Here is a 13,410-nt window from a genome sequence, read left to right as displayed (position 1 = left end):
AATGGACGCGCTATTCCAGATATAGTTAGGCTACAGAACTATGTTTAACAAGTGACTATGTTATGTAATCCACATCCTCGCCCTTGCGTATCCCAAGGCAAACCTCGCCGACTGAGAGCGTATTTGACAACGCCCCGATCCTACCTGGGTTTATTTCCCTTGGCTAACTATGTATATGTACAAATGGATGCGATGTCCTTTAGTATGTCCTTTTCTTCGGTGGTACCGACGGACATTCAATCTCGTCCAGGGTCCTAAACGTGACCGCCCGATATCCAACCCGCACATCTTCCGCCTCCTCCCCTTGCCATGACAGGCTATGTTTTAGAAACTGATCATCATCTCTATCGGAGAAATCTTCCCGAGCATGGCTTCCCCGGCTTTCTTTTCTTTCAAGAGCGCTCTTTGCCGTTTGTGCTGCGCAAGTGAGGAGATTACGCATCTCCAAGGTTTCAACCAAGTCCGAGTTCCAGATTAAAGATTTGTCCTTGACACATACATCTTTCTTGAAAGCCTGCTCTACTTGTTGAACCCGAGACACGCCAGAAGACAGGGATTCTCCGGTGCGGAAAACTGCCACGTCCGACTGCATAGCTTTCTGCATCTCCAGACGCAATTCAGCTGTTAATTTGGTTCCATCGGATTTGCGAATCCTCTCCATATCTTCGAAAGATGTCATTCCAATATCTTTTGGTGAGGGTGCATGAGTCATTCCTTTTTCGTTATTTTCTGCGATATGTTGGGCGCTGGCTCGTCCAAAAACAGCAATGTCAAGGAGCGAGTTCGCACCAAGTCTGTTAGCTCCATGTACACTCACGCATGCTGTTTCTCCAACAGCATAAAGCCCTGGGACAGTCTTCTCTTTGCCAGTAATTGTGTCGACGTCAAGGACCTGGCCTTGATAGTTGGTGGGAATACCACCCATACAATAATGAACCGTGGGCAGCACCGGGATCGGCTGCTTTGTGATATCTATTCCTGCAAAAATCGAGGCTGTTTCCGCAATGCCCGGCAGCCGCTCAAGAATCAAGTCGCGTGGCAGATGCGATAACTGGAGGTAAATGTGGTCCCTCCCCGGCCCAACGCCACGGCCTTCGCGAATTTCCATATTCATAGAACGAGCGACAACGTCGCGACTTGCAAGATCCTTGGCAGTTGGGGCATATCTTTCCATAAACCTTTCTCCTTCTGAGTTCAATAAATAGCCCCCCTCTCCACGGGCGCCTTCGGTTATCAAGACGCCCGCCCCATATATACCACTGGGATGAAATTGAACGAACTCCATATCTTGAAGAGGGAGTCCAGCCCTGGCTACCATAGCGCAACCATCTCCCGTACTAGTGTGTGCCGATGTGCAAGAGAAATACGCACGGCCATAGCCACCAGTGGCTAGAACAATATCAACCCGACTGCCTTGCATTTCCAGATTTGCGGAAAACAAAGACTTACCTAGAATGGTATTCTTGCTAAATAGCCGATGGAGTGTTCCGGTCTCCATGTCCAACGCGACTGCTCCAACGCAAATACCATCTGCCATCATCAGGTCGAGGACAAAGAATTCGATCAAGAAACTGCAATTGTGCTGAAGAACAATCAGAAAATGAAGGTAGTCTTTATAGCGAGCAAATTGCTGACCTTCAGTGACTGCCCATAAAGCGTGTGCAGCATGGCATGCCCTGTGCGGTCCGCAGCGCATGCCGTTCTATATGCTTGGCCGCCGGTGCCATAGTTCAAGGATTGGCCTCCAATAGGTCGCTACAATATAAAAGACAGTTAACACTAAAGTCAGACAAACGAAGATAATTGGGCCACCAACCTGGTATATTTTACCTTCTGCGGTGCGAGAGAAAGGCATGCCATAGGCTTCTAGCTCTAGGATTGTCCGAGGGGCTTCTCTGCACATATAATGCTGTTTTATTGTCAGCCTTTCGATTATAGCCCGCCATGTAGCACATTCTTACGATTGCATCTTGGTCACCTAACCAATCCGAACCCTTGACGGTATCATACATATGCCATCTCCAGTCGTCTTCCGTCATATTCCCCAGGGCGGCGTTAATGCCGCCCTGCGCAGCGACCGTGTGGGATCTCGTTGGAAACTGTTTCGGACTCAGCTTACGCCTGTTTTAAGAGCACTCTATTTTTAAGTAGGGGTTTGGAACGCACCAGTTTCGTGATGCAGGCAGTTTCCAATCCGCTTTCTGCCAACCCTACAGCAGCCATAAGCCCGGCTCCACCAGCACCTATAACAATTGCGCTTGAAATGTTCAGTCTGAGACTCTGGCGCCGAACGGATTGTACACATACTCATATTTATGGTCTATGATGCTAAATTGACGAGTTCCGTCACTTGATCCTGGTGATATTCCTTCTACGGCGCCAGCGGACGCCGAAGAACTGAAAGCCCTGCTATTCCCCTTGCTATTATATAAACCTAGTTTCGAGATTTGCCTGCTTGGGTCGTAAGAAGCGTGTCTCCGCCACAAAGGTATTGGTATCACTCTATTTATATTTACTGGCCGAGGGCGATTGAAAAGAAGTGAGAGGGCCGGTTTGGAGGCCATTATGGAAGCCAGCTTCGCAATGGATAATAGATTTTAGAAATCACGTATTCCGGATCGAGGCTCGAAGGAAGTTGGGTTTGGATGCGGAGGGTGTCGTTATCAAGAATTCGTGAGTTGTGTAGAACGGAAAAGGTGCAAACGATCCAAGTGTATAACGTTCGGGCCAATGTTCTAGGCCGCACAGAATGAGAATCCGACGACGGATGAGAATCATTGCCAAACGAAGGGCATATCGCGATGAATGAAGCTGAGCCCCTCCATGCTGGAGCGCTTCACCAGTCCACGGGAGACGGATGGCACCTCGGAATATCTGCCGGGTAAAAAGGTACAGAGATCCACCGGCGGTTCTCGAAAACCTAGCATGACCGCGAAATGGACATTTCGAGATGGATTTGCTAGCATTGAGACCAACCGCATTGGCCGTCGTCGCTGGATACCGCGGCTAACAGCATCGGTTGCCGGACAAGCCAAACCTTACCAGCTAGATGCTGCTTAGTTGATAATGGGCCTCCGACCTTGAGTCAAATGCCATCCGACGTCGAAGCCATTGCAAGACAAGATGCGAATCTCTGGACGTTTGAAGGTATTCCTGAACTCATCATCGGACACTTGGAAACACATCGGCGCAGATAGATATCCGGAGTATGCTCGCATTCTAACCTTTCAAATTCATGGACGAGCGGTGGACTCACAAAAGAAGACTTTTCAAGCCCATGAAGGAATAGAGCAGGCAGTGGAGGGAAACCGCTCCACGACTTCAATCATCGTTGGAGGCGATGCGAGCTCTGAATACCGGTTTGCCCGCTTCATCGGTTCGTGCCGTCCGTCAGGGTCAAAAACGGATTCGAGGATCGAGACTCCATCTCCCGCGTAATTGACGGTCGCAAACAGAAACGGAATGACAATCGCACCGCAATCCTGGACCGTGGATCAAATAAGTCTCCAATCACTTCCAGGACGGGGAAGATTTAACGATTCCATCGCCAATGAAGGGATCTACGGCATCCATGATCTGGTGCACTCAGCTGCAAAGGATGAACATGATATCAGGTATCACTCCGGAGAATTAACCCGTAATCAATAAGTAGCGATGATCTTCTAGAGCGATCAACGAAAATCAATAGTGCGCCTTCGAGAGAGAGGCAATTTTCGGACGCCTTGACCGCTCGCAGAAGCCAAATTGCGAGTATCACAAAGTTTCTGGCTGGCTTGCCCATGATCGAAAGTGCATCAATTTCTCCACTGCGAAGCTACACAACCTAAAACATTCTTTGGACGAAGTTGCTCATCTGAGCCTGGGCTGGTTTATGACACTATTCATCGATGATGCCCGGCGATTGTTAGTCGTCGAGGCTCACATTCATGCCAGGGCGGGTCACTGATCAACGTTAAAAGCTGCGAGAGCGATGATGCTCTTCACGCAGAGGCACTGACACGGTCGCTTTTAGGATTCTTCTTGTGGCACTTGGCTGGACAAATCTTGGGCTCCGTACGGAGTAAACTGGGCATGCATCAAGCTCCCCCAGATCTCGCCAGCGCCAAAACAAGGTCAGGAAAATGAAGATCGCTGTTGGAATTTGACGTTGAGATAGGTCAGAAGGCATGTTCCTGATTCTGGGGACCTATCCTACGCATATTTCTTTTGCGGATTGAAATCTTGTCAGGGGCCCGCCAATGACCGTGAAGAAAAAAGCAAAAAGAAAAAAGAAAATTCGACGGAAAACCCACCAGACTGCAAAGGCCAGCCGGTTTGAGGATCGAATCAAGATTTCGCCCAATATTCTCTGTATGGAGTATCGATCCGCATCAAGCTCTCCGTGGCGCTGAGGCGAGGAATCCCGACAAAGAGAATCCTGTGTGCGGCCAGAAAGGTCAGGCGCATTGGTTTTGCAGGAGTTTATCCAACGCAACTGCTGGATGCATTGAATGAATCTTCGAGCCTTGCAGACAAACTGTCTCGGATTAACACGATGAATAAATTGTCATGAAAAACTATGCTAAGCATCTGCAAATCTGGAATCGAGTGGGCATTTCGCAAATCACCGGCTTCGGGAAGAGGGAGAGCTCTTTGCTTTTTTTGAAGGTCAAAGTTGCACAGATCAATATATTGTCCGCTTTCTCCTTGATTGTGCGTCGAGCGCTGTCAATTTTCGGCAGTGATTTTCAATGAGCTCTGTGCTCCTGGCTGTGAAGCTGCAGCAGAGTTCGCAGACTAGAATCGTGGATCAGCGCCGGCACAGATGGTTCCAGCCTCTCGCTGGGACAGATGGGCTTTTGTTTCGTCAAACATGCTCGTTTCTCACCCTGCATGGAAATGCATTCGCTGAGAGGGCCCAGTTTTCTCCAATATTTGGCGCCACGCCCGGGAGGCAGGCCGGTTAGGGACATGCCATGTCACAAGTGAAGATGATCCAGACGAAGCGGGATTGGGGTCCACGAAGGGCAAAGGATCTTCGTTTTCGAGAGAGGCCTGCAATGTCGCTGGGTGAGAATTCTCAGGGGCAGAAGACTGGATCAACAGGTCGTCAAAGTTATAAAAGGCCTATGTTCCCTTGGGGAATGAGACTCTTTTCTTCCATCAGCATCCATCTTCAGCTTCCACAGTCTTCACCGTTACTTTTACTACTTTAATATTTAATCCTTAATATCTGCCTCCCGGCTAAAACCAACTCCTTTCAAAATGAAGTTCTTCTACACTGCCTCTTTCTTCGCTTTGGCCACCGCTGCCTCTTGCGCTCCCAACTATGCTTCCAAGCCTGCTGTGAACCAGAAAATCGCCGCCCAGTGCGGTAACGAGAACCTTTCCTGCTGCAACAAGCAGATCAACAAGGTTGATGCCACCGGTGCTGATACCGACTTCGGTGTCCTCAACGGCATCGTCAAGAACCTCAACATCCAGGACATCTCCGTCTTCGACCAATGCTCCAAGCTTAACATTCCTAGTATGCTCCGAATCCAGTCAAGGGTCATTTCAAAGTTGGTATTCTCTAATCAGTATTATAGTCGGTGTCCTCGGTGCTGGTTTGTCCGACTTTCTCAACCAGAAGTGCAAGCAGACTGCTGCCTGCTGCCAGAACGTCAACTCCGAGGCCGTAAGTTCACCCTGGCCAACAAACATGATTGTCCTTTGAATACAGATTCTAACATAGCCTTAGAACGGTGCTGTTGCCGTCGCTGTTCCTTGCATTCCTCTCAACGTCCTCTAAATGGGTCGCACATAGCAATTCATCCGCCTTCATTGCCAAGGTCGACAGTTATTCGATGTGGTTCAGATGAAAGATTGGTGGAACGGTTAATAGACGTGCATTCGCAACTTTTGGACATAGTCTCTTAAGCGCCAGTTTTTGTCTCTCATTTTCATTTCTTTTGTCTGTCCATATCGAGTCAGGGGCGAATGAGATTTTATTGTTGTGGTGTGCACTGTTGAATTGGAAACTCCAACTTATATCTTGTGACTTATACTTGCTTTCTTCCATAAAATGTTCACTACGTAAGTTTCACTCATCAAAAACTAGCACGACAGTGAAATGTCTTTTGACATTTTTCAATTGAGCCTGAAGCCGCAATGAAACCAGACACTCCTATTAGTTGAGCTCTTCCTTGTGTTCTTGCGCAGCATATGAATACAGAGGCCACAATGTCTAGATTCCCGGTGCCAAAATGTCAAAAGGAACAGTAGAGATGGACAAAGCACACGAGCACGGAGTACGTACTCATGGCTAAAGCTTCAAATAAAGATCTATCTAGATTTAGAAGAGGCAATCGGGAGAAAATGCAAAAATGTCACATCCAAAAGCGCCATGCCCCGGTCGTGATCAGTTATCTAGTTGAACATCATGTGTCCATATCAAAGCTTGCTTTGAGGAGCAGACGGAGTATACAGAGCACTGATTTTGGCCATTGCCTCTGCAGCTTCTCTCTCGATGCGTTTCAAAAGCACTTCGCATGTCGGGATGTCTTGGATGAGACCAATCACTTGTCCCGCGGTCCACACCTATGACAAGAGTGAGTTCTCGGCTGAACAAAACAGCGCCAGAGAGGGCAAGGACAAAGTAGAAACTTACACCGTAGTCGACGTCGCCGTTCAGGAAGACTTGACGGCCTCTCTTACCGCTCATAAACGGCGCCATCTCAGAGAAATCCTCACCCTTTCCCTCCGTTTCAATTTTGTAGGCTTCGTTTGCGACCTTGTTTTTGAAAAGTCGGGTTGTGTTTCTCCAGCGGCGCAGAAGGAGCTTAGTATCTTCCTCGTGGGCGTCCACGATAGCCTGCTTCACATTCTGATGGATAGGCGCTTCTACAGTTGCCATAAATCTTGTACCCATGTTGATTCCCTCTGCGCCTAACGCTAAAGCAGCGGCCAGACCGTTTCCGTCGCCGAATCCACCAGACGCGATGAATGGGGTCTTGAGCTCTTGCCTAGCACGGCTGAGGAGGATGAAATTGGTGATATCGGTTTCACCCACATGCCCAGCACATTCGAATCCGTCGATAGACAAGAAGTCAACGCCGAGTTTCACGGCGGATTTCGCATGCCTGATAGTCGTGCATTTGTGAAGAATAATACAGCCGGCAGCCTTTAACTGTTTGATGACCGGCCCGGGGCTGTTCCCCGCGGTTTCAACGATCCGGATTCCTTCGTCGATGATAGCCTGAGCATACGCGCCATAGTCTGGGGGAACAAGAGAAGGAAGAAGCGTCACGTTGACGCCAAACGGCTTCTTGGTCATTTCACGTGTTCGGCGGATTTCTTTACGAAGGTCGTCAGGGGACGGTTGTGTAAGCGCTGTAAGCTGTTCAAAAAGTCAGACATGATTCACGCCTGAAATGGGCAATGTACCGCTCCTATGGGAGGACTTACAATTCCGAGGCCACCGGCATTACTGACAGCAGCTGCCATCTCCGCGTAACCAACCCATTGCATGCCACCCTGCACGACGGGAACTGCCGCGTCCTATTAGCAAGTGAAATGGAAGCAGGGGAGATACTCACTTTCAATTCCCAGCCTCCTGGTTAGTTCAGTATTGAAAGGCATCCTTGAAAGCTCTCTATTCTGGGGTATCAAATATAAAACTTATGATCAAGGCTCTATTAGAGCGACGAAAGCGATCGGCGCAATAGCGAGTGCAAGAGTGAACGTGTTATATAGATACTAACGAAGCGACTTCGACCCCTCTTTGTGAAAAAGAACGGAAGAAGTGAAAGTCTGCCGCCGTCGAGGCTGAGAATGCAGTCTTTTGCTTACCAGCAGCTGTCTTGTGATGCCCTGCCGAGAACCGAGGTTGCGGACTCAGTCTCGGCGCACGTGACCTGATATCAAAGGACCGACTTGGGCGTGATTAGATATTAGCAAAAGAACGGATTTCGTTGTCAAATGTGTGGTCTCTCATTAAGGGGATGTGTGTCCCTGGGACATAGTACTGGTGGGCTAAGCATGCTACCAAAAGTCCGAGAGCATTCCTCTGCTAGTTCCCCGTCCCGACATGTCGAGAGAAATCATACAGAGTGGTAGGAGGGTCCGTTAACGCACGCCATCTTGCAAGTAAGTTGACAGCCCTCTCTCCTTATCCCAGCAGAAGGTTCGTCAAACGCCCACAAAAGAGTATAAATACAGCATAGGAGCTGGAGAAGAGTAAAAAAAAAAAAGAGAAAGATCTCCTGCTCAACCCAGTCCAAAACCAATAGGAAGAGCAGATCTTGTCGGGTGGGAGCAAACGAACAGCCAGATGAAATCAACACCGCCGGGAAGTAGAAAATGCTTGGGTAAAAAGATATTTGTCCTTGTCATCCAGGATATTCAAATTTTGACCGTATATTTTCTGGTAGCCATGGTTGTGGTTCGGCGCGACTGTTGGCGGAACGGGCAAGCAATTCGAACGAATATGAATCTATTCCCGTGGATTAGTACAAATAATGTAACCCTGATATGAAACCCGAGCCTCTCATTGACAGAGTGGATTGGGCGATTAACGACGGGTCGAAGCAGTGCATCTCCTTCTCAGAACTCTTCTCATCTCAGGCGTCAACGACAGAAAGCCGCAACAGAAGTTGAGATGCCACCAAATACCGTCTCAATCACTGCAACCCACCGTCCACGCGAGTAGCAGGCTGACGCAGGTTGACAGAGACGAAGGCTGAGGCTCGATGATCAACAGGAACCAATGCTGTGAGTTGAGAATTTTCAGTGTTTGTGGCCCGGATAAACGATATTCAGTCCTTGTAAATGCGTGTTCCCTGATTGGCCCACATTCCGGCTCCCTCCGACACTGTGTTACATAAGCCGAGGTCCCCTTGATGATGCCCGACTTCCAGTCTTGATTGCTGCCAATTTTCTGTAGCTGCATTGATCAGGAGATAGCTTTGGCGACATTGATTCAGGCGCCATTTGCATTTGCAATGTTTTCACAAAAGGATAGTACAGCAATCTTTGCGGCGGGGTATGTTACGATCCATCATTGTTGCGAGATCTTGACACTAATTCGCTGCGCAGCCGCCGCCCGGAATCCGACCGCATTCAGATCCTCCCTTGCGAAATTCGCGGGCCCGGGAGCAATTGCTGTTGGCCAGATCAGGTCAGTACCCTATGCCGGAAGCTGTGGAATTCCTGTCACGATTCCGATCCGCTTCTAGCATAATTGTGATATCCTAAGCTGTGTCGTCGTCGTGCAATCAGCAACCACAACCTGAAACGTTGACACGGAAGCTTACAACTCGCAGACCAGCGACATCCACCTCGACACCATCCGCTGATACTACCGATCCCACTCAAATCCTTGCCAAACAGCGTCTCAACCGCCCCGTCGCCCCCCATCTCTCCATCTACAAACCCCAGATCTCTTGGTATCTCTCTGCTCTCAACCGTATTACTGGCTGCACTGTCTCTGGTGGTCTGTACCTCTTCGCCACAGCTTACCTTGTTGCCCCTGCTGTTGGCTGGCATCTGGAATCCATGTCACTTGCCGCTGCTTTTGGAGCCCTCCCTCTTGCAGCCAAGTTCGCAATCAAGTTTGGTGTCGCCATGCCCTTCACATTCCACTGCATGAATGGTGTGAGACATCTTGTCTGGGACTTTGGAAAGAAGATGACCAACAAGGATGTTATTGCTACTGGCTGGACAGTGGTTGGGTTGAGCGTTGCTAGCTCCCTTGCTTTGGCCTTGATTTGAATATAAAATTTGTTACATAGCCTTTTTTCCTGTGAATATATAAGTTACCTTCCATTCGGTCTCTAAGTTGTATTGTGGAGTAGTCATGGTTTAAACCTACAGCTACCTTCTTAAGAAGGCTAATCATGAACATAGTGAATTTCTTGAGTGGTGAAGAGGCCAGGAGATTGGCAGAGCTGATGGAAGTAGTGTATTATTTCGACCACAAGAGTCAGAAGTATCAACATCATTATTAGTACTATTTGAATTTCAAACGAAAACCCCCTCCCATTAACATATCAAGCACCCTGGGCACCCCTTGTTGTCTTTTGCGAATCATCCTCTTTGCCCTATGGAGACAAATCTTGACTCATTCCCCGAAAGTAGTGAATTGACGAATGTAGAAGCCATTGCGTATCGGCGTAACAGCTGTATTAAAAAACCATAATTGAATCACTTTTTTGATAAAGAACTTCTAGACACAGAGATCAGATTTTAGTAAATTATCACAAATAGAGCAGTTGGGATAAGCCAAAAGTTCTGGTCATAATGTCCCGAAATGCTAGGGGATCAAAAGGGCTGTTGGACAAACTTACTTTGTGGAGAATGCTCGGGCTCAGAAGAGACTTGCTTCACGCCAGCATTTAAGCTGGGCTTGGAGGTGGATTAGGAGGAAGTGGCGGGGAAACTGGGCGTCCAGAGATGGAGAAGTTTGTAGGCGGTTTAGTGCCTAAAATTTCGGATGTGTGAGGGCATGTTTTTCTCCGAAAAGGGGATATATCTTACCATTTTGAAGGAGTTTGATTGTGGCCTTAGACATTGTGAATAGCTGTGACTGCGAGTTCTTCTGTAATGAGCTTGAGATAGAGGGCAAAAGGGCGATTTTGGTCTCGTGGCCTTGTGGAGGAAATGTGTAGGATAAGAAGGAAGAAGAAATCGGAGGCTGTTTACAGCTTCTTATTGTGGACTCCCTGAACAGGCACGTGAGAAGCTCGCTAACAGCATGTGTTCTTCCTTGCCCTGAAGCAAAATCGAGAAGGTTCTATTTTCTCACTGATAGGGGTAATCAGATAACAAATATTGGTGCAATTTCTGTTCCATCTGGACGAACCCCCCCCTTCTTGAGACGGTATTGCTTCGCATCAAGGGTATGAGGTCGTACATGAAGCGATCCCGGAGAGATGCAAGGTCCCGCTCGCTCCACGTTTCCGCCCTTCGGCCCCGGAAAGGACCGTTGAGGTGGATATGGGGCCGTCTCCACGGTGGCTCAATCCTTCAGCATGTTTCATCCCAAGCCCGACGGTATCATGGGTATATTTGGCAACCTGCTCAAATAGCTCGTCTACGACGCAAACAGAGATAGAAACAAGTGAATACGCATTTTCATTCCATTAGCTGGAGGTGTATCCCGAAAGCAATAAACAAATACATCTCCCAGATAATCTAGGACAAGGGGCAGTACACCCTCGGCAAACCCAGGTGAACCTCCTCAGCCACACAATGAAGGATGTATAAAACGAGTGAATTAGACTTAGATCAAAGCCTAGAGAATAATAAGGTTGCTAACTAACAGGGCGCGGGAGTGGAAATCATGTGTGTTTCGAGAAGCCGAAGTTGGCTGCGAGATCCCTTCCGCGTGCCGTCACGACCCATAGGGCTGAGGTTGGCACAACGGGGACGGGGCGGCATAACTGTGGTCACCCCTAGGACGAGTAACCTGAGAAAAGGAAATGAAAACGAATACAGGTACACTTGAACACGAAATGAACTTTATCCCTGGCTTCCGATGTTGAACCCTGAGAGATTGGCGGGTAGTGCTCATCGGTTTGGTCGATGCAAGCCCCCATCCGCATGGCAGGTAGGGATAAATGGTTCTAGCCCTGGATAAAGGGTAAGTGTCTGCTGAGAGGCTTTTTGTTTTGGTTGCTTTAGAGATCATTTCAACGATTTGGGAACATAGGGCAGACAGGTATCACAGTGATTCCGGGGTATTTTTGGAAGCCCAGCTTTAGAAGGCAGATATCCACGGCTCGGAGGTCGGTGGCCATCCTCGCTATGTAATGAAATAGATTCTGTATTATCGAGAGTTACATCCTCGCACACTGATTTTGAAGAAGTGATCTCTTGATTGCTACGGGCAGAAGTCGTCTGCTGTGGAGAATTTGATGCTGCTCGACCAGGTCCCAACTAGGTTTAGCCCCAAATCTGGAGTTCCGCGCCAAGACTTCAGAGAAAATCGTCTTGAATGTGCCCTGGGATGCCTCAACATCTGCGGAAGTGAAGGAGTGTCTCTTGTACGCAGTCTATTGTGTTCTTTCCCGCCTTTAGCCCATTACCATGGCGTCCAAAATGCGACCAAGTCTCCCGTTTGCCGCAATTGCGCGACCTGTCCGCCGGCGCACATCATGCTTCGTTTTCTCGATACCAGCCTGCTCGCAACAAGGGCCCCGACGGGCAATGTCCACCGAGACGTCGACAGAGGAAGGACTTCCAGCACCTCCTCCGGCGCCTTCACCTCGATGGAAGCAGACTCCACCAGCAATGAAAGCGCCCGTTCGACTACGTGGATCTGGGTCTGAGCCACAATTCGAAGTGAACTCCGATCCCGAAAAGCTAGATAAATTCTACATTCGGATGCTAGGAGAAGGAGGTGATAAAATGCTCTCTGAAGAGGTCAAATGGCAGGCTGTGACACACAAGAGCTTTGATCAAGGAAGGAGAGGGTTCAATGATCGATTGGCTTACCTAGGTACGATTGCGGCAATATCTGGCGGTGGATTTTCCAGGCAGTGTCCTAACTTGTTGCAATATTAACAGGGAAACATGCGGTGGCCCTCCAAGCAACGCTCGCGCTCATGCAGAACCCCGCCTCTCATTCACAAAAACTACCAGAAGATCCTCACAACCGGACACCATTTGCGCACCCGGCGTTGGACGAGATAGAGGTATTGTCCAGTCCCACGGCGGAGACGTTGACAGAAAAGAAAAGAATTGCTGCACTAGCTAGACAGTATGAACTTGAGGGCGTATTGAGATGGCTACCTAGAATGGTACGCTCCCTGCCTTTTAAGTCAAACAGTGCTTGCAAGTTACTGACAAAACCACTTATGCAGCCCCGACATTTTACTCAGTCCGGAATTGATGTCGTTTTAGCGCAGACAATGTATGCGATCGTTGGTGCTGTGACACTTGAACGGGGCGGCGCCGTTTCAAACCGAATCGTGCGAGAGCGTATATTGAAGCCCCTGGGGTTCCAAATTGGTGGGTAATGACCAGATGAGCTGGGAAGATAAATGTTTCAGTCGGCATCCGCATGGCGTTTTGGAGAGATTATATTATTCAGAGATCCCATAAACCTATGTATTAACATACGATTTTACTCCAATTTCCCAATGAAAAGGGACAACAAGGATTGTGAGATGTATGATTTCTCTGACACCGGCCACGCCACAGTAAACAAACACGCGGTCAGCTCTTATGAAATCGTCGAGGCTTGGTCTTTGCACCGCATATCGCAAGATTCAGCAATTGAAAACCCGCGGCGTCGTCTCTCACAGAAAGTCAGAGGCGACGCACGGAAAAACCCAGAAGGCTTTTGTTGGCTTGCACTGTCTTTTCGGATGCATGAAAATGTGATGGAAAAGAGCAAAGGTGAATTTCAACAGAAGAAGTTTTTAAGGCTTCGCGAAGCACGGCGCTAGG

General features: G+C 48.7%; 5 protein-coding genes across 5 annotated transcripts in view; 3 read left to right on the top strand and 2 right to left on the bottom strand.

Moving 5' to 3' along the window:
• The window catches only part of UREG_03831 (succinate dehydrogenase flavoprotein subunit), a gene marked incomplete at both ends in the record, with an annotated part of 3,136 nt that extends 913 nt beyond the window's left edge, over positions 1-2,223 (bottom strand). The window contains 7 exons of the mRNA XM_002544268.1: positions 145-167; positions 227-1,413; positions 1,450-1,582; positions 1,636-1,755; positions 1,817-1,909; positions 1,962-2,099; positions 2,167-2,223. Of these exons, the coding sequence (XP_002544314.1) occupies positions 145-167; positions 227-1,413; positions 1,450-1,582; positions 1,636-1,755; positions 1,817-1,909; positions 1,962-2,099; positions 2,167-2,223 (1,751 nt within the window). The remainder of the gene's footprint in view (positions 1-144; positions 168-226; positions 1,414-1,449; positions 1,583-1,635; positions 1,756-1,816; positions 1,910-1,961; positions 2,100-2,166) is intronic.
• A 3,021-nt stretch (positions 2,224-5,244) lies between these two features.
• On the top strand, positions 5,245-5,770 carry UREG_03830 (uncharacterized protein; the record flags this gene model as incomplete). Its single annotated transcript, XM_002544267.1, has 3 exons — positions 5,245-5,506; positions 5,568-5,656; positions 5,720-5,770. The coding sequence occupies 3 exons, from the start codon at positions 5,245-5,247 to the stop codon at positions 5,768-5,770; spliced, it is 402 nt and encodes a 133-aa protein (XP_002544313.1).
• A 641-nt stretch (positions 5,771-6,411) lies between these two features.
• Positions 6,412-7,599, bottom strand: UREG_03829 (uncharacterized protein; the record flags this gene model as incomplete). The annotated part of the gene is made up of 4 exons (XM_002544266.1): positions 6,412-6,558; positions 6,629-7,357; positions 7,426-7,508; positions 7,557-7,599. 4 exons carry the CDS (start codon positions 7,597-7,599, stop codon positions 6,412-6,414), a joined length of 1,002 nt encoding a protein of 333 aa, XP_002544312.1.
• A 1,361-nt stretch (positions 7,600-8,960) lies between these two features.
• Positions 8,961-9,729, top strand: UREG_03828 (uncharacterized protein; the record flags this gene model as incomplete). Its single annotated transcript, XM_002544265.1, has 3 exons — positions 8,961-9,001; positions 9,055-9,136; positions 9,238-9,729. 3 exons carry the CDS (start codon positions 8,961-8,963, stop codon positions 9,727-9,729), a joined length of 615 nt encoding a protein of 204 aa, XP_002544311.1.
• A 2,316-nt stretch (positions 9,730-12,045) lies between these two features.
• On the top strand, positions 12,046-12,977 carry UREG_03827 (uncharacterized protein; the record flags this gene model as incomplete). The annotated part of the gene is made up of 3 exons (XM_002544264.1): positions 12,046-12,457; positions 12,526-12,758; positions 12,822-12,977. The coding sequence occupies 3 exons, from the start codon at positions 12,046-12,048 to the stop codon at positions 12,975-12,977; spliced, it is 801 nt and encodes a 266-aa protein (XP_002544310.1).
• Positions 12,978-13,410: the final 433 nt, after the last annotated feature.

The sequence above is a fragment of the Uncinocarpus reesii genome, genomic scaffold (assembly GCF_000003515.1).
Source record: "Uncinocarpus reesii 1704 scaffold_2 genomic scaffold, whole genome shotgun sequence".
NCBI classification, from domain to species: Eukaryota; Fungi; Ascomycota; class Eurotiomycetes; order Onygenales; family Onygenaceae; genus Uncinocarpus; species Uncinocarpus reesii.
Note: the sequence above shows the minus strand (reverse complement) of the source record. Positions and strands in the feature narration are given on the sequence as shown.